Genomic DNA, 25,199 nt, shown 5'->3' with positions numbered 1-25,199 from the left:
TTTCTTTTTGCTTATGTGGTGCTGGGAATCAAAACCAGGGCCTCATGAATGCAAGGCAAGCGCTCTACCACTGAGGCACCTTCCCAGCCCTTGTGAAACTCTTATCTCCAATGAACCAGCAAAAAAAGCCCGAGGTGTCTCTTGGACACCTGCCCAGGCAGGCTTTGAACAGCTCTCAGCCTCCTGAGCAGCTGGGATTACGCGCGTGAGTACCAGCGTGTGGGGCAGAAATAACATATTGTCAGGGCCGGAGCTGCTTGGCACAGCCATTATGTATGAGTTTCTTTTTTTTTTTTCCCTTCTCAATTTCTCTAAAATAAGCTTAACTTTTTCAAGTCTGTTCTGGGCCTATTATCGGGAGCTACATTTGCTCACACAGGCCTTGAATTATTCAAGCCTTGAATTTCCACAATTGTAGCTTTCTTTTCCTTTTTTCTGTGCCTGTCCTGGAGCCTGAACTCAGGGCCTGGGCACCACCCCTGAGTATGGAGTTTTCCTCCAACGTGGCGCTCTACCCCTTGAACCACAGCCATCCCTTGGAGCTTTTTTATGGCTCACAGGAGATAAAGAGTCTCATGGACTTTCCTGCCTAGGCTGGCTTTGAACTGCAATCCTCAGATCTCAGCCTCCTGAGTAGCTAGGGTAACAATTGGGGAACCCCTGATGCCCAGCCAACTGTGCCTTCTTCCCACCACCCCAAGATCGAGCATGACGGCCATCCTCCCCCCATTCCTGGGACCCCGAAGGCAAAGCCACAGCCATTTCTAACCCTTTATTAGAGCTCTGTGGCCCCAAATAAATATAATACATTATTAACCCCAGAACTGAGGGACGCGGGTACCCGCGGGTACTCCCCCCACCCAGCCCCGCCAAACTCCAGCCGGGTAAAATAAGTTAGTCAGGGCCTGCCAAAGGCCAGGCCAGCTCTCCAACTGGGCAGACCGGTTGCATTCGGTTCTGTGGCTCCCCGCTTCTGCATGGCCCCCATGGTCGGGCCACTGGGAGGGGCGGGCAGGAGAGTTCCAGCCCTCACACTGTGCCAGCAGTGGCGGCCGGGGGGGTTCAGTCTGTGGTGTGTTGTGTCCTTCTGTCCATTTTGGAGGTGACGGCTGTTCGGCTGGAGGCTCTCAGGAGAAGCCATCATCCGTCTGCGGCTGCGGGTCGAACGGAGGTTCCGAGACAGAGATGCCCTGCTGCAGTTTCTCCAGGGAGAATTTCATCTGCGAGGAAGAAAGTGGGGGTGAGCTCATCCCAACACTCCCTGGACAGCAAAGTCCCCTGTCCCCCTTCATCTTCCCAAAGACAGCAGAGGCTGGTGGCTCACGCCTATAATCCCTGCTCCTCAGAAGGCTGAGCTTGGAGGATCACTTTTTTACTCAAGGTTAGCACACAGCTTCACTTCTGACTTTCTGCTGGTTCACTGGAGGTAAGAGTCTCACGTCTGGACTAGCTGGGACCCATAATCCTCAGCTCTCAGTCTGCTGAGTAGCTGAGATTACAGGCATGCGCTACATGCACATTCTTTTATGTCTCATTAGGAAAACTACCCAACATAAAGACTGATTCTTCTATTTTACAGCAGGGGAAACAGAGGCCCAAAGAGCAGAAGCATCTGAACCCCAGGGTCCCATGGCTCTCCACCCTGGCCTGTACCTCATCCAGGAGCTCCACAGAAGCTCTGAGAATCTGCCTCCATTTGTGCACCTCGACGCTGTGGAACTGCTTTTGGAGGGCCAGGATCTCAGCCCACTCCGTGGCCGTCTGGGGGAATTTCCTGTGCGGGACAGAGGGTCTGAGTTGTGCCACCTCGGTTTCCCCCACGATGAGCACTGACTCCCCCTCCTCGCCCCTAAACCCCCTCCCACTACTTACCCCTTGGCTAGAGCCAGGTTGTGCCAGGATTGGAATGTGTGAGCTGTCCGCTCCAAGGACCACAGACGGTAAAAGAGGAGTACATTGAGGGCGATGAGGACGATGAGGCTGAGCATGGGGAATCAGAGGTGAGGAGTTTGGGGGATTGAGGGGGGGTCCTCAGTCTCCCTCCCCCAACCCCAATACAATCAACACTTGGCCCTTTTCAGCGGCATGAACTGTAGCTCAGAGAGGGTGAGTTATTTGCCTAGAGCCACACAGCCCAGAAGCAGAAAAGCCAAGGTTTTCATCCAATCCCATCTGGGGCGGGGGGGGGGGGGGTAGTAAGGGGGCTTCTGGGAGGATGAAACACACCGAGGGGAGCGTGGGGAGGGGGGACCCTACCTCACACAGATCCTGGAGTAGCAGCAGGGAAGAGGGGAAAGCAAAGAGGTGAACACCAGCCAGCCCTCCTGCAACCCCAGAGGCAGATTCCAACCAGCAGACTACTGAAACTGCTGGTCTAGGGGAAACTGAGGCCCAGTGTAGTTGAGGGTATGAAGTTGAGGGGTGCTTCCAGCCTAGGGAATCTGACTCATCTTCCCTCAAAGGACCCTGACTTTGCCAGGTACCACCGATCAGGCACCAGTATAATCCCAGCTACTCAGGAGGCTGAGATCTTGAGGATCACAGTTCGAAGCCAGCCCACCGGGTAGGAAATTCTGTGAGGCTCTTTTATCTCCAATGAACCAACAAAAAAGCCTGAAGTGAAGGTGTGGCTCAGCCTTGAATCAAAAAAGCTCAGAGACAGCGCCTAGGCCCTGAGTTCAAGCCCCAGGTCTGATCTGGGGGCCTTACCTCTCTCCATTCACCTGACTCTTTTTTTTTTTTTCCAGTTCTAGGGCTTGAACTCAGTTTCCCTGAGCCTCTCTGTGCACAAAGTTAGTGCTCTACCACTTGAGCCACAGCGCCACTTCAGGTTTTCTGGTGGTTTACTGGAGGTAAGAGTCTCACAGGGTCTTTTCTGCCTGGGCTGGCTTTGAGCCTCGATCCTCAGAGTAGCGAGGATTTCAGGCGTGAGCCATCAGGGCTCAGTTCACCTGGCTAATGCTGCATGCTCGAACCTTGTTCCTCTAGTCCTGGGTACGAGGCTAGACCAGGCTTCTCTGGGTACCCTGGCCCATCTGAGAGGGCCAGGTCTCTCATTGGCTGGCACTCTACCACTTGAACCACACCTCCAAACCTACTTTTTCTGTGCCAGTCCTGGACGCTATCCCTGAGCTTTTTCCTTCAAGGCTGGTGCTCTTACCACTTGAGCCACAACACCACAACTGCTCCCTCAATCTCCACCTTCTACAAGACAAACTGAGCAACTATTACATATGGCGCTCTCTGGGGTGTTTGCAACAGCCTGTGAGGCTGGCCAGCCCCTCTTCCCAGGTGAGCAGAGAGGCCCAGAGAGGCCCAGCATTTATCCAAGGCCACACAGCCCAGTTGCCGGTACTCACACAATGCTGATAAGAAACAGGGCGCTGGAGATGCCTGCCCCAGGGCCCTGGTCTATGGGTGGTTCTGAGAAGCGGGAACTGAGGGAGCCTATGGGAGAAAACAACTCAGGGTTAGCACAGCCCCCCCCAGCCCCCCACCCTCTCCATCCCCTGCTAGGTCCCTCTGCCCTCCCAGCTCCTCCATCTGTCCTGACTGAAACTCACCCGAGGTGTGCATGCCAGCCCGGGTACAAGGGTCAGTGTCCGGGTGCTGGGGCCCGTCTCCATGTCCCCTCCAGCTCAGGGGGCGCTTCCGCCTCCGGAGACCAGACAACAGTCCCCGAGTGTCCTTGCCACCTTCCTCCAGGGACAGCTTCTCTGCCTTGGCCAGCTCTCGCTCTGTGTGTGTGGGTTAGAGAGAGAAGAGAGAAAAATCCTTCAATGGCCGTGTATAGTAGTGCACACCTGTAATCCTAGCTACTCAGGAGGCTGAGATTGGAGGATGGTGGTTTTGCAGCCAGCCTAGAGAAGAAAAGTCCATGAGACTCATCTCCGAGAAACTGTCGAACAAAAAGCTAAAATTGGCCGGGCACCAGTGGCTCACGCCTATAATCCTAGCCACTCAGGAGGCTGAGATCTGAGGATCTCGGTTCAAAGCCAGCCCTGGAAGAAAGACCATGAGACTCCTATCTCCAATAAACACTCAGAAAACCAGAAGTGGTGCTGTAGCTCAAGTGGTAGAGCGCTCGCCTTGAGCTGAAGAGCTGAGGGGCAGCGCTCAGGCCCAGAGTTCAAGCCCCATGACTGACAAAAAAAAAAAAAAAAAAAGCGAAAAGTGTAGGTGTGGCTCAAGTGGTAGAACACCAGCCTTGAGCAAAAAAAAAAAAAAGACTAGAGCATGTGGTCCTGAGTTCAAATCCCAGTACTGGTACATATAAAATAAAGAAAGAAAGCCGGGCATGGGTGGCTCACCCCTGTCATCCTAGCTACTCAGGAGGCTGAGATCTGGGGATCATGGTTCAAAGCCAGCTTGGGGAAGGAAACTCTGAGACTCTTATCTCCAATGAACTACTCCAATAAACCACTCAGAAAACCGGAAGTGGCTCTGTGGTTCAAGTGGTAGAGTGCTGGCCTTGAGCTGAAGAGCTGAGGGACAGCGCCCAGGCCCAGAGTTCAAGCCCCAAGACTGACAATAAATAAATAAATAAATAAATCTAAAATAAATAAAGAGAAGGTTCTGGATGTCTGTCCCCAGCCAAGCCATTCCCCCCCCCCCCCCCCCCCCCCCCCCCCGCTGGTCTGTGATCCCATACCAAGATGGTGGAAATATTCTTCAATGCCACTCCAGGTATTCTTCTCAATGAGCGACTTCACCAGGCTCCATGGCTGCTTCCGGTAGCGGATTTCTGAGGACACCCTGGTGACACAGAACAGGGGGGACCAAGTTCAGGATCTGGGGGTGAGGACGGGGGACTGTTCCCCACCCCTAGTAGGACCCTCCTTCCCAGGACTCAAAGGCCCCTTTGTCCCACACAGGCAAAATGGAGGCAGGGGTTCTGTTGACTCACCCCAGTGGCTTTTCTGGACCCCCACTTCTCCCCTCTCTGGTGCCCACACACTCGCTGGCTCGGCTCAGCCCCCCAAGCCTCTTCCCCACTTGGCTCCTGACCTCCCTCTGCAGTCCTATATGGGGATTGGCTATGGTGGGGTTCAGTGTGTTCCCCAACATCTCCCAAGGTGGCCAAGATGGGAGCTCATCCTGCCAGAGGCTCAGGACAGATGACCGTGAACTTGCTGCTGCCCCTCCCTCCCCCCATGCCTTCCTACCAACTCACCATAAAGCCAATCTCAGCTGGCTGTTGGCTCGACTTACAAAACTTAACCAGAATCCAACTGCTCTGTGTGTATATTGGGGCTTGAACTCAGGGCCTAGGTGCTAGCCTGAGCTTTCTCCCTCAAGGATGTAGCTCTACCAGTGAAGCCACATTTCCACTTCTGGCTTTTGGGTGGTTCATTAGAGATAGTCTCACAGCCTATCTTGCTCTGGATGGCTTCGAACCACTATCTTCAGATTTTAGCCTCCTGAGTAGCTAGGATGCCAGGTGTGAGCTACCAGCATCCAGCTTACATCATCTTTTTCTTACCAGCCAATTTCCCACTATTAAATCTGAGTGCTGGTCCAAGGGCATAGCTGAAGACCTGGGTGCTGTCCCTGAGTTTTTTGGTTGGTTTTTTTTTCTGTTCGTCGCGGGGCTTGAACTCTGGGTCTGGGCTCTGTCCCTCAGCTCAAAGCGAGTGCTCCACAGCTTGAGCCACAGCGCCACTTCCAGTTTTCTAGTGGTTATTGGAGATAAGAGTTCTCCCAGACTTTCCTGCCCAGGCTGGCTTTGAACCGAGATCCTCGGATCTCAGCCTCCTGAGTAGCTAGGATGACAGGCAGTGAGCACACCTGGCAGCGTTGGGAATCAAATGGGGGTGAGGCGAGGAGGGCACGGGGTAGCCGGGCCTGGCTGTGGCTCACCGCAGCCGAGCCTTGTTCCGGGCCAGGCCCAAGATGCAGTAGCGATGCACGGTATAAAAGTAGTCCTGGTAGGGAATGCCCTGCGTCAGCACCTGGGAGTCCACCACGCACCCGCCCGCCTGCGGGCCCCGGCGGAACAGCGTCTGCAAGGACAGGAAAAGGGAGGGGGGAAAGGTCAGGGCCACTCCACCCTGGCCACCACCACAGGGCTGGCCAGGGCTGGCCAAGCTGGCCAAGCCACCGGGCCCTGTCCCGCGCTCCCCTGCCAAGCCCCACCCACCACACCCAAGCTATCACCCAGCCACTGGCCAGACTGCCTCCAGGCCCCGCCCTCCCCTGCCAAGCCACGCCTTCCCCTCCCAAGCTATCACCCTACCACTGCCCAACCCACCTCCAAGACCCCGCCCCTGCCACCAGGCCCCTCCCTCTTCCCACCGGCCCCGCCCACCTGCGTCTCCACCACAGAGGCGCTCTTGGGGCCCAGAGGGTTGCTGATGGGAATGGTGTAGGTCAGGACCCGACGCTGGTGGCACTTTGCATCCCCGCTCCAGGGGTTCAAGGTCACATCTGGAGAGGAGAGGAGAGGAGAGGAGAAAGGAGCAGAATGAGAAAAATATTCTCTGTTCTCTGGCATCCATGCTGTAGGAGGCTGGGCCTTTTATTTTGTCTGTCCTGGGGCTTGAACTCAGGGCCTGGGTGCTGTCCTTGAGCTCAAGGCTCTACCACTTTGAGCCACACCTACACTTCTGGCTTTTTTGCTGTTCACCGACCTTTCTGCCTGGGCTGGTTTGGAACTGTGATTCTCATACCTCAGCCTCCTGAGTAGCTAGGATGACAGGCGTGAGCCACCAGTGCTGGCAGCCTTTTAGTTTTTGGGAGGGCCTGGACGTCAGTTCTCTGTGGACTTGTCGCTGCCTACCTTCTTCATGTCCCCACTTGGCTCTATGTTACATGTTTCTTCTAAGGAGTCTGAAAACTTTCCCTCTTCCTGCCCAGACTGGTTTTGAACCATGATCTTCAGATCTCAGCCTCCTGAATAGTTGGAATTCATGCTCAGGCATGAATCTGAGCACTAGGCTAAAAACTTTAAACATGAATGATAGTTCTGGCTAAGATTTCATCCCAACATTTCTGGTCTCTCCAGGGTCTACCTCACCCAACCCCTCAGTCTCAATTTTTCTTTTTCTTTTTGTCGGTCATGGGGCTTGAACTCTGGGCCTGGGCGCTGTCCCTCAGCTCTTCAGCTCAAGGCACATGCTCTACCACTTGAGCCACAGCGCCACTTCTCGTTTTCTGGTGGTTTATTGGAAATAAGAGTCTCATAGACTTTCCTGCACGGGCTGGCTTTGAACCTTGATCCTCAGATCTCAGCCTCCTGAGTAGCTAGGATTACAGGCATGAGCCACAGGCACTCGGCTCAATCTGTTTCTGTCTCTGAACAAGTCCCTGCTTCTCTCCAGAGTATCAGACCAGAGAACATGGAACACATTTCCCTGGACCCCTCACTCTTATGGGGGACCCCCACTTTCTCTTGCTCACAAGTGGCCCCATATAAAACTACAGGATATAAGAATGCTCTGTGAGGGATGAGGATGTGGCTTAGTGGTAGAGTGCTTGCCTCCCATGCATGAGGCCCTGGGTTCGATTCCTCAGTACCACATAAACAGAAAAGGCTGGAAGTGGCACTGTGGCTCAAGTGGTAGAGTGCTAGCCTTGAGCTGAAGAGCTGAGGGACAGCACCCAAGCCTAGAGTTCAAGTCCCACGACTGACAGAAAAAAAAAAAAAAAAAAAAAAGAATGTTCTGTGAGCCGGGGCACTGGTGGCTCACACCTGTCATCTTAGCTACTCAGGAGGCTGAGATCTGAGGATCATGGTGCAAAGCCAGCCCAGACAGGAAAATCTGTGTGAGACTCCAATGCACCACTAGAAAACCAGAAGTAGAGCTGTGGCTCAAAGTGGCAGAGCAAAACAGCTTGATCCTTAAGCAGAAGAGGTCAGAGACAGTGTCCAGGCCCTGAGTTCAAACCCCATAACCAACCAAGGGGGGAAAAAAAAATACCTTTATGGGACTTGTGTGTGTGTGTGTGTGTGTGTGTGTACCCCAACACAGTGATTTTTCAGGGAAAGCCCACGATACTGACCTGTGAACTTGCTCTGCTTCAGGAAGCCCTGCAGGAAGGGCGAGTCGGAAAAGAGCATCTGCTGAAGCCGCTCAGCACCCACGTGGAAGACGGAGTTGATGAGGAGCCGGCCAGAGAGGTCAGGAAGCAGAGCGGCCAGGTCAGCTGGGAGGCGCACACAAGGGGGAGGGGAGGCCCTCAGTATTTGGGGTCTCATTCGTCTCTCTCTCTCTCTCCTCCTCCTCTTCTCTCTCTCTCTCTCCCTCCCCTGTATCTCTCTTTGAGCAGACCCAACTTTCTGGAGCACAAAGCACTATCCAGCCCCTTGGATACAGGATTGGTTGAAAGTGACCACATTGTCCCTCCAGCCAGCCACCAGCCAATCAGGGCCACATAATGATGGTTCTGGGTGGGAGAGCACACACACACACACACACACACACACACACACACACACACACACACACACACACACACACACACACACACACACACACACACACACACACACACACACACACACACACACACACACACACACACACACCCATCCTGGCCAATTACTTTCATGTGATCATAAGGTGGCCATGGGATTGGACCAGAAGTGTGGGTGTAACCCAGGCTGGGCCAGTCAGCTATAGTGATTGGCTCAGAGATGAGCTCCTTCTCCAAGAGGAACCAATCAGAGCCAACTCTAGGGGATGTGGTTTGGGTTTTTTTGTTTTTGGCTATAGCCACTGGCAAAAAGCCCAGGGCTTGGGCTTGCCCTGTCTCAGTTAGAATAAAGGGTACCCAAAAATTAGATGGCACAGAGAAAATTAAAAACAATACAATAATTGGCTCAAGAGCTTTAGGCATACTTTACGAATTCATTTGCTTTTCTTAACAATCCTATGGATATAGGATCTTGAACTCAAAGCTTCACACTCTTGCTTGGTTTACTTGCTCAAGGTTCACATTCTACCACACCTCCACTTCTGGCTTTTTTGGCTGGTTCACTGGAGATAGGAGGCTCAAGGATTTTCCTGCTCAGGCTACCTTTGAACCGTGATCCTCCTGAGTAGCTAGGATTACAGGTGTGAACCACCAGTACCTAGCCATGGAGTGATCATTATTAAGGGCTACCTCCATTTTTCTAGATGAGGAGAAAAAAAAAAAATCAGTGTTCAGAGAGGTTAAATCATGTTTACATGTTCACATCACAGAATGAGAGACACATGAGCCAGGATTTGCACCCCAGTGTCTGCCTTTGCTGTTTTGTTTTGTTTTCTTTTCTTTTTTTGTCGGGCATGAGGCCTGAACTCTGGGCCTGGGCACTGTCCCTCAGCTCGTCAGCCACTTGAGCCACAGCACCACTTCCGGTTTTCTGGTGGTTCACTGGAGATGAGTCTCCTGGACTTTCCTGCCTAGGCTGGCTTTGAAGTACGATCCTCAGATCTCAGCCTCCTGAGTAGCTAGGATGCCAGGCGGGAGCCACCGGCGCCTGGACTTGCTCCTTTTGTGTTTGGAGTCTTACAAGGCACCATTTAACCCTTGTAAGTAAAGTTTGCCCTGGGATAACTGAGATAAAAAGCCATTTGGTTCACGCGCGCCTCACCTTCCTCCCCCGTGGATGAAGAGGAGTTGCTCGTGTCTGTCAATAGCTCGTCTCTAGGCAGCAGATCCAAGGGGCCCAGGGTGCTGAGGTTCTCGGGTGGGGCGGGCTCTGTACTGGGGGGCTCTGTGACTGGCGTCACTGTCTGACTGGAGGAGGCGTCTGGCTGGCTGTCCGTTTGCTCTTCCTTGTCTTCCTCCACCTACACAGAAGGCTTCATCCGTCCCTTCCAAGTTCCTTATAAGGCCCACCCTAGCGCCCAGCTTCTCAGCCAGTCCTGGGACTTGAACTCAAGGCCTGGGCACTGTTCCTGAGCTGCTTTTGTTCAAGGCTAGCACGCTAACAGTTGAGCCACAGCACCACTTCTGGCTTTTACTGTTTCTGTGGTATTGAGGAATCGAACCCAGGACTTCATGCATGCTAGACAAGCACTCTACCACTGAGCCACCTTCCCAGTCCCCTGAGGAGTTTTTATTGGAGATAATCTCACAGACTTTCCTGTTCAGGCTGAGTTTGAACAGTGATCCTCAGATCTCAGCTTCAGGATGACAGGCATGAACCCCCAGCGCCTCAGCTCTTCAGCTCAAGGCTAGCGCTCTACCACTTGAGCCACAGCGCCACTTCCAGCTTTTTTCTGCTTATATGGGGCTGAAGAATCAAACCCACGGCCTCATGCATGCGAGGCAAGCACTGGACCACTGAGCCACCTTCCCAGCCTCTCTTTCCCCTGTTTTGTCCATGTCTTTTTCTATCTACATTCATTTTCTTGCCATCTTCCTATCTCCATCTGTTCCCCACACACTCCTGCCCCTCAATAATGCTCCTCTGTTCTGGCCTCTGTCACTGGGCCCCTACTTCCACTGTCACCCCATGAGCGCCCCCTCCTGCTCACCCCATGGTCTGCGTCACTGCTGGCTCGGGAAAGGTTGGGAGTGAGTCGGCCGCGACGTAACCCCACGGGGCTGGGCTCCTGGCTGCGGTCGGTGGCCCCGGAGGGAGCGATGTCACTCAGAGCGATGACATCTCCCACCTCCTTGGGGCTGCTGCGGGGGGAGAAAGAAGGAAGTGAGACTTCTACTCCTTGAGACACTACATAGCTGTTTGGGGAGGGGTTGGGGGGGATGCCAGTCCTGTGGCTTGAACCGGGCATGGCCTGGGTTTATTGCTATGCGTTTTTTTTGCTCAGGGCTAGTGCTCTTCCACTTCTGGCTTTGTGATGATTCACTGGAGATAAAAGTCTCATAGAAGTCAGGTGCTGCAATAGCCAGGATATGGAAACAACCCAGATGTCCCGCCACCGATGAATGGACCCAAAAATTGTGGTATCTATACACAATGGAATATTACGCAGCCATTAGAAAGGACAAAAATAGTGGCATTTGCAGGGCAATGGATGGAGCTAGAAGAAATCATCTTGAGTGAGGTAAGCCAAGAGCAAAGAGACAAACGGCACATGGTCTCCCTGATAAGTGGATGTTAAATCCAAAATGTTAGGTGATATGACAAAATTAACAGGACTTAAGAAACAAAGAACTTCCACTCATCTGGTCAAATCACTACTAAATGATCCCATGCTGCTGATCACATGTATGGTATATATGTGTATACTGGAGGGAAACCAGGAAGACAACACAGAACTAGAGGGAATCAGGGAAAAACATATAACAGCGGGACCCATCAGCTGCACTGGACATTGACCAAAATGAACTAAGCAACTCAATGGCAGCGATGGGAGGGAGGGAACAAGTGGGAAAGAAGGAACAGCTGATGCTATGCAAAACAAAAGAAATGTACATATCACCCAATGTGGAAGAAATAACTGTATTGCAAAGCTCATAGAACTCATAAATGCTATAGAACATGATAGACAACTTGCTCCAGGAAAGTTAGAATGTGTTTGTGACTTTAACTAAGCATCACTATCCCACAATACTGTGAAATTTGGGAAATTATGTAATCACTTAATCACAATAAAAAATTTGAAGAGGAAAAAAAAAAGTCAGGTGCCGGTGGCTCATGCCTGTTATCCTAGCTACTCAGGAGGCTGAGATCTGAGGATTGTAGTTCAAAAGCAGCCCAGGAAGGAAAGTCCATGAGACTTCAATGAACTACGCAGAAAAAGCCAGAAGTGGAGCTGTGGCTCAAGTGGTAGAGTACTAGTCTTGAGCACAAAGAAGCTTAGGGACAGCAACCAGGCCCTGAGTTCAAGCCCCAGGACTGGCAAAAAAAAAAAGAGTCTCATAGACTTTCTTCCCAGGCTGGCCTCGAACTGTGATCCTTAGATCTCAGCCTCCTGAGTAGCGGATGACAGATAGGAGCCAACAGTGCCTGGCCCCATACAGCCTCTTGAGTCTATCCAGGACTCTAGGAGGTCTGTACACAGCGCCCCCATTCCCAGAAATGCCACACACCACCGACTTACCCCAGTCCATTAAGCTGCAAAGGGCAGACATAGTCTTCATCTTCGCTGGTGAGACCCAGCTCCGAGCCGTAGCATTGATGGACCAGGTGCCACAGTTCCCGGGGACTCAGTGTCTGCACACACAGGACAAGATGATAGAAGGTTGGCTTTGCTCCTTGTGGTTTTCTTTTTTTCTGTCTTCTGCCCAGGCCAGTTTTTTTCTAGCCCAGGTTGCCTTTCAAGTCCTTTGTCCAAGCAGTTCCCATGGTGTCCACAAGAGGGCAGCATGACCTCCCTGGCCAGAGCAAAAAATGGAGGCCCAGGAAGGGAGAAGCCATGGATTCAACTCTGAGATTCCAATGCGGTCAAGACTGTGGGAGTGGCCATGATCCCAAGGTCTAAGCTGTTTTGTCCAGCGCCCCACTGTGACCCCAACTATTCCTCCAGGCATCCTCAGGACCCCCAGGGGCTCTGGGTCAACTACAGTCAGAATGGCAGGATGACAACAGGACACAGTTTTAACTGTCAGGAGCCCCAACAGCTCTATGTACTGAGCCCTTAGGAAAGGGAGCGGGGAGAGAAGACATTTCTCACACACGTTCAAAACAGTTCTACAAAGCTCATGCTGAGAGCCGGTGCTGGTGGCTCATGCCTGTCATCCTAGCTACTAAGGAGTCTGAGATCTCGCAGATCAGAGTTCAAAGCCAGCTTGGGCAGGAAAGCCTGTGAGCCTCTTATCTCCAATGAACTTCCAAAAAGCCAAAAGTGGATCTGTGGCTCAAGTGGTAGAGCGCCAGCCTTAAGCAAAAAAGCCAAGCAAGCCAGGCACCGGAGGCTCACACCTGTCATCCTACCTACTCAGGAGGCTGGGATTGGAGGATCACAGTTCAAAGCCAGCCTGGGAAGGAAAGCCTGTTAGACTCTTATCTCCAATCAACTACCAAAAAAAAAAAAAAAAAAGCCAAAAGTGGCATGTTCTCCCTGCGGAAGTTAGATCTAAAACACACTGGGACATGATGAATTACACAGGATTCTAGATACTCCAAAAGAGGAGATAGTCTTAGGAGAGAATCAGAAAGGTGCAATACCCAAGCGTCTCTTCATATCTATATAAAATAATATACATACTGAAATGAACTCCAAAGATATGGAAACAAAGGATTTTTTAAATTTGTTTTCTTCTGATGACTGTATTCTCTACCTTAGCTACAGTGCATTCACGTGCACATTTGTGGGCGGATGGGGGGAGGCCACAGAATCCGAGGAAAAAGGGTGAAAAAGTACAGCAGTGGAGTGCGGTGCACATTGGTGAAAGTGAACTATGCAACTCGTGGGTGGAGATGGGAGGAAGGGCAGGGGAGGTAATGTGGGAACAGATGACACTGTGAAAGGAAATGTACTTACTACCTGAAGTATGAAAATGTAACCACACTGTATCTCACCTCTAAAATAACAATCAGAAGCTAAAACAAAAAGCCAAAAGTCGAGCTGTGGCTCAAGTGGTAGAGCTCCAGCCTTGAGTACAAAAGTTCAAGGACAGGCTGGGCGCTGGTGGCTCACACCTGTCATCCTAGCTACACAGGAGGCTGAGAGCTGAGGATCACGGTTCAAAGCCAGCTTGGGCAGGAAAGTCCCTTAGACTCTTATCTCCAATAAACCACCAGAAAACTGGAAGTGGCACTGTGGCTCAAGTGGTAGAGCGCTTGCCTTGAGCTGAAGAGCTGAGGGACAGCGCCCAGGCCGAGTTCAGGCCCCACGACCGCCAAAAAAAAAAAAAAGGGTTCTGTTGGCACCCCAATCCCTCTGCCCGGGCCTCACCCGCACCCACCTTTTCCAGCAGCGCGTTCTGCCAGAGGCGGAAGATGAGAAGAAAGCAACGGTCACGGGCCCCAAAGGATGTGAAGAAATGCTGGAGAGGAGATGGGGGGAAACACACAGCCGAGTGAGAGGAGATCCCCAGCCTCAGGCAGCCCACGACCACCCCCGACCTGCACCGCCACGCATCGCCACGGGTGTCTCTACGTTCCTCCCACAAAGCATTGAGTGCCTGGCCCTGTGCTAGGTGAAGCTGAGCCCTCACTGGGAAGAGGACACACTGGACCTTCCTCAGAGCAAGCAAGCCAGGTTCGAAGCCAGCCCGGGAAGGAAAGTCCGTGAGACTCTTTATCTCCAATGAACCACTAGAAAACTGGAAGTGGTGCTGTGGCTCAGGTGGTAGAATGCCAGTCTTGAGTGAAAAAGCTCAGGGACAGCGCCCAGGCCCTGAGTTCAAGCCCTAGTACTGGCACAAACACACACACACACACACACACACAAAAAGGAAGTCTGCTGTGGCCTTTTCCCCTGTCCTTCCTGTTTCCTGTTGGGCCACTGGGGTGACATGAGCACTCTTGTCATGAGGACACTTGGATAGCATGGTGGTGCATGCCTATAATACCAGCACTTGGGAGGCTGAGGAAGGAGGATGTCAAGCTGGAGGCCAGCCTAGGCTACATAGATCTAGACCTTGTCTCAAAAGATCAAGTTGCAGCTGGGCGCTAGTGGCTCATGGCTGTCATCCTAGCTACTCAGGAGGCTGACATCTGAAGGTCATGGTTCAAAGCCAGCCCAGGCAAAAGTATCTCTGTGAAACTCTTTATCTCCAATGAACCATTCAAAAACTGGAAGTGGGGCCATGGCTCAATGGGGTAGAGCGTTAGCCTTGAGTGGAAATAGCTCAGGAACAGCACACAGGCCCTGATTTCAAGCCCCAGGATCAACTACATAACCAACTAACTAAGATCAAGTTGCTCAGTGGGAGAGCACTTGCCTTGCATGTACAAGACCTGGGTTTGATTCCAGCACTGTAGAAAGAAGTGGGAAAGGGATGGAAGGGGCTCACCTTCTCACTTTCTGTACAGATCTGGATGGCGTTGGGGATCAGCTTCGCTGTTTTTTCCTTCTTGAGACAAGTCACTTCTTTCAACTGGATGGAAATCTGCAGCCAGGGGATCAGAAGCAGCCAAGAGTTCTAGGAACCCCACCCCACACCCTCATGCCCCATCCCCAGGCACCCTCTCCTAGTCCCAGACCACCCAGGCTCACCGTGGTCTCCCAGCGGAAGATGTTACTATAGAAACAGATCCAGTTCTCGGAGAGGTAGAGGCGGCCCTGCAGCAGGATCTCGCGCTGCAGAGCGCAGGAGTAATCTGAGAGCAAGGAGAGGGGAGAGGGCATCAGGCAGGGGCATCGGAGGGTCACCCACAGGCAGGTGGGCTGGTCCTGGGGTACCCCAGTTCTCACCCACAATGAGACGCTCCGCTTCAGGAAGTTTGCTGAACAGTTTCCGGAAATCTTCATTGCGTTGTTTATACGTGGGGCTGAGCATCTAAGGGAAGTAAAGTCTGAACCCCAATCCAGTCCCAGAGCCGGGCGCTGGTGGTTCACACCTGTAATCCCAACAACGCTGGAGGCTGAGATCTGAGGATCGTGGTTTGAAGCCAGCCCGGATAAGAAGGTCCATAGCATGATTAACCCTGGTCTGCGGACCTCTGTGCCCACTCTGCTGCTGACTCCTGTAGTCCAGGGCTCCCACCCAGCATGTGATCCCTCGCTCCACACCCTCTGACACCCACTTCTGCCCAAATACTCACACTGTACCAGCTCTGCATCTTCTGCAAGAAAAAGAAGGGGGGGTCAGGATGAGCCAAGCGCCCCCGCCATCCTCCCGGCCAGCTGCGCACCCCCAGCTGGCTCCCACACATACCTTGCTGTTGCGGATGAAGTTCCGGCCTCCCAGGCTCTGCGTGCTGGGGGTTCCAGGCACCCCACCCTTCTCTGAGGAGCTATCTGACCCTTTCTCCACCATGCTGCCTGCTTCTGGCTCCACAGGGGGCCGGCCTGGGGGCAAAAGCTGCAGCCGCTTCCGGAGAGATGGAGAGCTGTTTGGGGTGCTCCGACCAGAGTGGGGCGTGGTGCTGTGGGCAGGGGAGGAAGAGGGTTAGAGGGGGAACAGGTTTGGGGGTGGGTGGGCTCAGGCTCACCCATCAATCAGCCCATGGATTCCCCAGCTACCTATTCATCCATTCACTCAACCATCCACTATGCATCCATCCACCATCATCCACCATCATCCACCATCATCCACCATCATCCATCATCATCCATCATCCACCATCCATCCACCATCCATCATTCATCCTCCACCATCCATCCACCATCCATCATTCATCCTCCACCATCCATCCATCCACCATCATCCATCCACATTCATCATCCATGAACCATCATCCATCCACTACCATCCATCCATCATCCACCACCATCCATCCATCCATCCACCATCTATCATACATCAACCATCATCCATCTACCATCTATCAACCATCATCCATCCACCACCATCCATCAACCATCATCCATCCACCACCATCCATCCACCACCATCCATCCATCCATCAACCATCTATCATCCATCCACCATCATCCATCCACCATCCATCCACCATCATCCATCCACCATCCATCAACCATCATCCATCCATCTACCATCATCCATCCATCATCCACCATCATCCATCCATCATCCATCATCATCCATCCACCATCATCCTTATATCATCCATCCATCATCTAGTCACCATTATCCATCCACCATCCATCCATTCATAATCCATTCATTCATTATCCACATAACCACTCACTCATCCACTCATCTACTCACTCATTCATGCATCCATCCACCCACTACCCATCCATTCATCTATCTATCTACCTACTCATCCATCCATCCATCCATCCACCCATGCATGAACTAATCTACCTATCCATCCATCCACCTATGCACTCACCACCCACTCATCTACCTATTCATTCATCCATCCACCCACCCATCCATCTACCTATTTATTCATCCCTCCACTCACCCATACATCTAACCATCCACTTATGCATCCAGCTATCCACTCACCAGTCCATCCATTCATCCAGCCAGCCAGCCATCCATGCATCCATTCATGTATACATCCATCTATCCACTCATCAATCCATCCGTCCATCCATCCATCCATGCATCCATTCCAGTATATATCCATCTATCCACTCATCAATCCATCCGTCCATCCATCCATCCATGCATCCATTCCAGTATACATCCATCTATCCACTCATCAATCCATGCGTCCATCCACTCATTCATGCAGCTATTCATCCACCCACCCACCCATCCATCCATCCACCCATCCATCCACTCATTCATGCATGCATGCATGAAGCCATCCATCTACTTACCAACTCACCAATCTATCCATCCACCTATTCATCCATCCACCCATCTATCCACTCACTCATCCATCCATCCACCCTCCATCCATCCATACAGCCCTTCCTCCCGTGTCCATCCGCCCTACTTCACATCCTTACACTGCAACCCCAGAGCAGCTTCCTTAATGTTTCAGTGTCACTGTCACTTCATGAGGCACCCAGAGCATGACAAACCCAGGTCCTCATCGGGCTGTCTCAAGCGGCACAAATCAACACAGATGCCATTTGCTTCTTAAAAAAATAACTTGCTGGCCAGGTGCCAGTGGCACCTAGCTACTCAGGAAGCTGAGATCTGAGGATCACGGTTCAAAGCCAGCCTGGGCAGAAAAGACCATGAGATTCTGATCTCCAATAAACCACTAGAAAACCAGAAGTGGTGCTGTGGTTCAAGTGGTAGAGCACTGGCCTTGAGCTGAAGAGCTTAAGGACAGCGCCCAGGCCCAGAGTTCAAGCCCCACAACCAACCAAAAAAAAAAGAAAGAAAAAGAAAGCCTAATTCACTAATACAACATACATCTATAAAAGAATGACTTTCTAACTCAATTACTCAAGCTAATTGTATTTTTTTTTCTGTCTTTTTTTTTTTTTTTTTTTTGGGTCCGGTAGTGGGGCCTGAACTCTGGGCCCGGCACTGTCCCTCAGCTCTTCAGCTCAAGGCTAGCGCTCTACCACTTGAGCCACAGCGCCACTTCCGGCTTTTTTCTTTTTGCTTATGTGGTGCTGAGGAATCAAACCCAGGGCCTCAGGCATGCAAGGCAAGCGCTCTACCACTGAGCCACCTTCCCAGCCCTCTGTCTTTTCTTTTTCGGTACTGAGAAACTGAACCCAGGACATTTCACTTGCTAGGCAAGTGCTTTGCCACTGAGCTACATTCCCCAGTCCCAGTTACTTAACCTAAAAACCCCTCACCCCCTCCCTCCATATATAGATAGATAGATAGATATACACATATATATATGTTATTTATTTCTTTTTGCGGGGTGGCGCCTATGGTTTTGTGAGCCACACCACCACGTCTGGCTTTGTGGTGGTTCACTGGGGATAAGAGTCTCATAGACCTTTCTGCCTCGGCTGACTTGGAACCGTGATCCTCAGATCTCAGTGTCCTGAGTATCCAGGGTGGCGTCAGCCCAAATCTATATAATACACATGAGCAACTGAACAAATGGCGGTGCCAGCTGCAGCTGGCAGGAGCAGAGACCATCAGATAAGGCACCTTCCCTCAGAGAGCACCCAGGCAGACGTTAAACAAACAGAACACTCAGTGATAACTGAGCAAACACAAGTGTCCTACGGGCTGTGGGGTGAGACTAGGGAATTTGAAGGAGACCTTGCTGACTCCTTATCAGCACCTCTGTCAAGTCCCGTGTGATTAATGCTATTATTCCGCAAACAACCCTGAGCAATCCCTACTGTTCCCATCTCCATTCAAGAGAGGGGAGTGACGCCAGGCTTTGGAGCTCACGCCTGTAATCCCAGCTACTGAGGAGGCTGAGATCTGAGGATCGCCGTTTGAAGCCAGCCTGGACAGAAAAATCCATGAGACTCCTATCTCCAATGAACCAACAAAAAGCCAGAAGTGGCAATGTGGCTCAAGTAGTAGAGCATCAAACTTGAGCAAAAAATAAAAAAAAGGGGGGGGGGGAGGGAAGAAAGCTAAGGGGCAGTGCCTGTACCCTGAGTTTAAGTCCTAGTACTGGCGTGCATGTACACACACACACACACCACAAAACAAGCACTGGAAATGTAACTGAGTAGTAGAGTGCTGACCAGCAAGCAAAAGATCCTGGCTTCCAGCCATCCACAGCAGAGCAAAAAACAGATGAATCCACGAAGGAGCAAACTGAAGACATGCGGGGTTTTGGAGCACCCTCCCACCCCCCCACCCCGGCCCCTGTTCAGCTTCTCTATCAGAGTCTTGGGCCCAAGAGATTCTCCTAAATGTTCAAGTGTGAAGAGGCAGACAACCGGAAACAGAGATGGCTCCTTCAGCTACAGAGTCTGCAGAGGCCTCCGTGGGGCGAGGCTCCCCAAGCCAAGTGAGGACAAAGAACAAAGTTGGCAGAGAGAGAGAAAGAGAGGGAGAGAGAGAGAGAGGCGGCTCTAGGTTCAGGAACACCAAGTTCAGGGCCAGAGCTGAGCTTGACAGAGCAGGGGAAGCATGGAGGGGTCAGCCAGGAAGGGAGAGGAGAAGAAAGGAGGGCTGCAGAGCGCCGGCAGCTCACGCCTGTCACCCCAGCTACTCAGGAGGCTGAGATGTGAGGATCACGGTTCAAGGCCAGCCCAGGCAGGAAAGTCTGTGAGACTCTCATCTCCAACGAACCACCAAAAAAGGCAGAAGTTGACAGAGCGCCAGCCTGTCAAGGATAGTACCCAGGCCCTGAGTTCAAGTCTCAGTACCAGCACAAAAAATATATAGGAAAGAAGGGAGGAAGGGAAGAAGGGAGGGAGAGGAGGGAGGGCCTCATGCCACAAGCCTGTGAACCCCAGTTTGGAGTCTGGCTCCACCCCCTTCCCCTGCCTCCTTGGGTCTCTCTGACCTGAAACACAGCCCTGCCCTTTCTCTATAAGCCCCAAGTGTAGGGACAAGGCCACCCCAGGGCAGGTTCAAGGCCCCACACTGTCAGTTTTTGCTGTTGGGCAGGACTAGGAGGAAGTGTGTTGAGGGCCCACACAGGAGCCATAGGGCAGCCTGACGCAGCCAGCCGTGGCAGAGAAGGGAGGGCCGGAAGCTGTGGCAGGGCCAGGACCGTTACAGGGCGGGGACTTGGAAGAGAATGAGGTTCTGCCACAGCAAATGCTTCACCTCAGGCTTCCTGGACCCGACAACGGTCCCCCCACCAAGCTGGCCCATGCCGGAGAGGGGCAGGCGCAGACACCCGTGTGCAAGAAAGAGCATGCCAGTGCGCCATCTTGGAAAACTACCTTTCTCTGTTGGGTGCTGGTGCTCATGCTTATAATCCCAGCTACTCAGGAGGTTGAGATACAAGGATCGTGGTTTAAAGCCAGCCCAGGGAAGGGAAATCCATGAGACTCTTATTATTTCCAATGAACCAGCAAAAAGCTGGGAATGGAGCTGTAGCTCAAGTGGTAGAGCGCAAGCTTTGAATTAAAAAAAAAACTAATGGGGGGGCTAGTACTGTGGCTTAGTGGTAGAGTGCTTGCCTAGCATGCATGAAGCCCTGGGTTCGATTCCTTAGTACCACATACACAGAAAAAGTCAGAAGTGGTGCTGTGGCTCAGCTCATGTGGCAGAGCGCTAGCCTGGAACAAATGAAGCTCAGGGACAGTGCCCAGGCCCTGAGTTCAAGGCCCAGAACCAGCAAAAAATAAATAAAATAAAAAAATAAGGGGCAGTGTCTAGGCCCTGAGTTCAAGCCCTAGGCTGGACTGGCACAAAATAAAAATTTAAAAAAAAAAAATCAGGAGAGAGGATCTTTGGTTCAGAAGGGACCACAAAGGGTCTCCCACACACAGAAAAGCCTGGGCACCCCACAATGTCACCGCTGGGAAATTCCCCACAAGGATGGAATTTGAAGAGCAATCAAAACCAGGGCTTTCTAAGCTGCACACACACGTGTGTGAGACACTTCTGTGTCACAAGGGGACACACAATATAGATTTTTTATTTTTTTTGGTCGTGGGGCCTGAACTCTATACCTGGGTGCTGTTCCTCAGCTCTTCAGCTCAACGCTAGCACTCTACCACTTGAGCCACAGCGCCACTTCTGGCTTTTCTGCTTATGTGGTACTGAGGAATCGAACCCAGGGCTTCTTACCACTGAGCCACCTTCCCAGGCCTGGATTTTTACATATGACTAAATGATCATTTCTGGGGTAAGACACAGGCACCTAGGTGACACGCAGAGCCCCGGTGGTGTGCACACACACCACAGCCATAAAGCCACACATACTGGTGACCCACAGCCCACCACATTTGCAGCCACTGGTGGAAGTTTTATGGGTTTTTTTTTGGTGCGGGTCCTGAGTCTTGAACTCAGAGCCTGAGCACTGTCCCTGAGCATTTTTGCTCAAGGCTAGCACTCTACCACTTGAGCCACAGCACCACTTCTGGCATTTTGGGTGACTAATTGGAGATAAGAGTCTCACAGACTTTCCTGCCTGGGCTGGCTTTGAACCATAATCCTCAGATCTCAGCCTCCTGAGTACTTAGGTTATAGACATGAGCCACTGGCACCAGATAAGGTTTCTGTGCCCCTTTTATGGCTTTTTTTTTTTCCTGGTTCATTGGAGATAAGAACCTCATAGACTTTCCTGCGGGGGGTGGCTATGAACCACAATCCTCCAGATCTGAGATTACAGGTGTGAGCCACCGGTGCCTGGCTTTACCTGGTGCGGTTAATGATACATGACTGACACAGACAGCCCAGGGGATTCGAGCTGCCTCAGACACAGCCCGACTCCATCTAAGCCATCATCAGACATAATTTTGTACTTGGGAGCCACAAATGGGGTGGGACACGTCCCTCCCTCTCACACGCACACACACGCACACTGGCACACACAGGTAATTGAGTCTAATCCACCAGACCACGGTAAATTACACACCCACCCCTGTGCTCACCTGCTCACAGCCGATCACACAGTGGGGTGGGGGGCCACAGACAGGCGCAGAGACCCCACAGGACCTGGCCCCCGCCCCGCCAAGCCCCCTCCCCACCCCTCCCGGGCCCTCAGCCAGGGCGGATGGGGTGGGTGGGAGGGGACCCCCCCAAGGCCTGGGCTGACTGGGGGGTGGGGGGGAGGGGACCCCCCCAGGCCTGGGCTGACTGGGGGGTGGGTGGGAGGGGACCCCCCCAAGGCCTGGGCTGACTGGGGGGTGGTGGGGAGGGGACCCCCCCCCAGGCCTGGGCTGACTGGGGGGTGGGTGGGAGGGGACCCCCCCAAGGCCTGGGCTGACTGGGGGGTGGGGGGGAGGTGTTGGGGATCCAAGGACACCCGTCCCCCCCCCCCGCAGGTGCCCACCCCGGGCTCCTAGGCCTGGGACCCCCCCCTCAAACGCCGAAGCCCCCCCCAGCTCTGGCACCCCGCCATCTGCACCCCGCCCCGGGGCGCCCCGGCACTCTGGGGTGTCCCCGCAGGCACCGGCTCCGGCTGCACCCCGGGGTCCCCCGGCCCCCTCCCCCACGGCCCGGATCCTTACTCGAACATGGGTGCAGCAGGCCGGGCGCGGGCCGCGCGGGACCGGGCAGGCAGGGCCGAGCTGGCGGAGCTGGCACCCCACGCGCGCGCGGGCCTCGCCCCCCACCCCGTCCCGGCCCGACCCCGCCGCCGCGCGCACAAAAGGCCCGGCGCCGCCGAGGCCTGGGCCGGCCACCGCGACTCCCCCGGAGCCCGCCCCGTCCCGCGCGTCACGACGCCGCCCCCTGCCCGGGAGGGGCGAGGGAGGCCGGGCCTGGCGGGAGAGGCTGCCGGGAAGAGAAGGGGGGGGCGGGCGGGCCGGCTGACGGACAGGCTGGCAGGCGGACAGACAGGCAGGCAGACAGGCAGGCAAGTAGACAGACAGACAGACAGGCAGGCAGGCTGGCTGACAGGCAGGCAGGAAGGCAGGCAGGCAAGTAGACAGACAGACAAGCAGACAGACAGGCAGACAGACAGACAGGCAGGAAGGTAGACAGACAGACAGACAGGCAGGCAGGCAGGCTGGCTGGCTAACAGGCAGGCAGGTAGACAGACAGGCAAGTAGACAGACAGGCAGACACACAGACAGGCAGGAAGGCAGGCAGACACACAGACAGGCAGGAAGGCAGGCAGACACACAGATAGGCAGGAAGGCAGGCAGGAAGGTAGACAGACAGACAGACAGGCAGGCAGGCAGGCAGGCAGGCTGGCGGACAGACAGACAGACAGACAGGCAGGCACGAAGGCAGGCAGGCAGGCTGGCTGACAGGCAGGCCGACAGACAGGCAAGTAGACAGACAGACAGGCAGGCAGGTAGACAGACAGGCAGGCAGGCAGGCTGGCTGACAGGCAGGCAGGCAAGTAGACAGACAGGCAGGAAGGCAGGTAGACAGACAGGCAGACAGACAGACAGGCAGGAAGGCAGGTAGGAAGGTAGACAGACAGACAGGCAGGCAGGCAGGCAGGCGGACAGACAGGCAGGCAGGCAGACAGACAGACAGACAGGCAAACAGACAGACAGGCAGGAAGGCAGATTGACAGACAGACAGACAGACAGACAGGCAGGCTGGCAGGCAGACAGACAGGTAGACAGACGGGGCTGAGAATGTGGCTTCATGTAGAGTGCTTGCCTAGTACTCATGAAGCCTAGCATTCACGAAACATTCATGAAGCCACATAAACAGAAAAAGTGGTGGTTCTATGGCTCAAGTGGTACGGCGCTAGTCTTGAGCAAAAGAAGCTTAGTGACAGCTCCCAGTTCAAGCCCCATGACAGGCGAGAGAGAGAGAGAGAGAGAGAGAGAGAGAGAGAGAGAAAGAGAACACCGGGGAGCATGCCTGTCATTCTAGCTACTTGGGAGGCTGAGATCTGGAGGATCAACATCAAATGCAAGCATAGCTACAAAGTCCAGGAGACTCTTAGCTCTAATTAATCAACTAAAAGATGGAAGTGGAGCTGTGGCTCAAAGTGGTAGAATGCTAGCCTTGAGCAAAAATAAATAAATAAATAAAGGGGGGGTAGAGAGGGGTTGGGAGGAAAAAAAAAACTGGTACAAAACTAGAGGAGAGGGCTGGGAAGGTGGCTCAGTGGTAGAGCATTTGCCTTGCATGCATGAGGTCCTGGGTTCGATTCCTCAGCACCACCTAAGCAGAAAAAAGCCGGAAGTGGCGCTGTGGCTCAAGTGGTAGAGCACTTGCCTTGAGCTGAAGAGCTGAGGGACAGCGCCCAGGCCCAGAGTTCAGACGCCTCCCCCCCCCCCCCCCCGACCAAACCCCCCAAAAAAACTAGAGAAGAGGTGACACTATTCAAAAAGTTTGTTCACGGCTAGAGCTCTACCACTTTGAGCCACAACACCATTTCCGGTTTTCTGGTGGTTTATTGGAGATAAAGTCTCACACACTTTCCTGCCCAGGCTGGCACTGTGGCTCAAATGGTAAGCGCTAGCCTTGAGCTGAAGAGCTGAGGCCCAGAGTTTAGGCCCCACAACCTACCAAAACAAAACAAAACAAAAAGAGTCTCAGAGGGAGGGGCTGGGAAGGAGTGCTTGCCTTGCATGCATGAGGCCCTGGGTTCCATTCCTCAGCACCACATAAACAGAAAAAGCTCCAAGTGGCACTGTGGCTCAAATGGTATAGTGCTAGCCTTGAGCTGAAGAGCTGAGGGACTGCGCCCAGGCCCAGAGTTCAAAACCCACGACTGATGCCTAAATAAATAAATAAAAAGTCTCGGGGGAGGGGAGTCGTCTGCCCAGGCTGGCTTCAAACCATGATCCTCTGATCTCAGCCTCCTAAGTAGCTAGGATAACAGGCGTGAGCCACTGGCATCCAGCTCATTCTCTAGTTTTATTGCACATCTACTTTGTGACTTCCAGTCAGGTCCCTGTGAGGTAAAGGGTACCTTCTAACTGACCTACCGTCCCCCCTCCATTTGGGCAATGACAGTCACAAGGAACCACCCTCTTACAGAGGGGTGGGGGGAGAGCAAAGACCATCTTTCCCTTCCCACTAGCTAGGCCTGACCTGTTCTGGGTCCTGCGCTTCAGGTCTGGAGTCCTCTGTCTCTTCAGGCCTGGAGGAGTTGGGGTGCATGGTGGTGAGTCCCCATCGCTGGATGGTGTTATTTGAATGACAGGCACCTCCAGGAACCTCCAAAGCTCAGGTGCCAGGCTCTGGGCACCACCACTGCCCTCTGCCTGCTGTCCAGGTTGGGAAGCAGCTGTGTTCTGGGGACTGTCCTGGGTCCCTGGGGATGCCCAAGGCAGTAGGGGCAGGAGCTCATCCAT

At 53.2% G+C, this 25,199-nt stretch overlaps 1 protein-coding gene across 2 annotated transcripts; it reads right to left on the bottom strand.

Annotated features, from left to right (window-relative positions):
- Window positions 1–757: 757 nt before the first annotated feature.
- On the bottom strand, window positions 758–25,199 carry Gramd1a (GRAM domain containing 1A). 2 transcript variants are annotated; one of them, XM_042667982.1, is made up of 19 exons: window positions 24,937–25,199; window positions 15,721–15,931; window positions 15,608–15,628; window positions 15,258–15,342; window positions 15,060–15,163; window positions 14,857–14,952; window positions 13,804–13,884; window positions 11,997–12,109; window positions 10,467–10,617; window positions 9,578–9,776; window positions 8,002–8,145; window positions 6,308–6,426; window positions 5,860–6,002; window positions 4,652–4,755; window positions 3,564–3,737; window positions 3,360–3,447; window positions 1,873–1,980; window positions 1,654–1,774; window positions 758–1,220 (listed from the first exon to the last, which is right to left on the bottom strand). In XM_042667982.1, exons 1-19 carry the CDS (start codon window positions 25,197–25,199, stop codon window positions 1,128–1,130), a joined length of 2,418 nt encoding a protein of 805 aa, XP_042523916.1. In that variant the 3' UTR covers window positions 758–1,127. The 2 variants fall into 2 exon arrangements, with proteins under 2 accessions (XP_042523916.1, XP_042523917.1); XM_042667983.1 differs by lacking the exon at window positions 24,937–25,199 and adding an exon at window positions 22,440–22,543.

Source organism: Dipodomys spectabilis, unplaced genomic scaffold (assembly GCF_019054845.1).
Source record: "Dipodomys spectabilis isolate Male_0828 unplaced genomic scaffold, ASM1905484v1 ptg000422l, whole genome shotgun sequence".
NCBI classification, from domain to species: domain Eukaryota; kingdom Metazoa; phylum Chordata; class Mammalia; order Rodentia; family Heteromyidae; genus Dipodomys; species Dipodomys spectabilis.
This window is presented reverse-complemented; position numbering and strand designations above follow the sequence as displayed.

Excerpts from the sequence above, each read along its gene's own strand:
- Gramd1a (XM_042667982.1), bottom strand. The coding sequence starts at position 25,199 with ATGGATGAGCTCCTGCCCCTACTGCCTTGGGCATCCCCAGGGACCCAG. Across the intron at positions 15,629-15,720 it reads ACTTCATCCGCAACAGCAAG|AAGATGCAGAGCTGGTACAG; the intron begins GTATGTGTGGGA and ends TTTTTCTTGCAG. Across the intron at positions 3,448-3,563 it reads GGCTGGCATGCACACCTCGG|GCTCCCTCAGTTCCCGCTTC; the intron begins GTGAGTTTCAGT and ends TTTCTCCCATAG.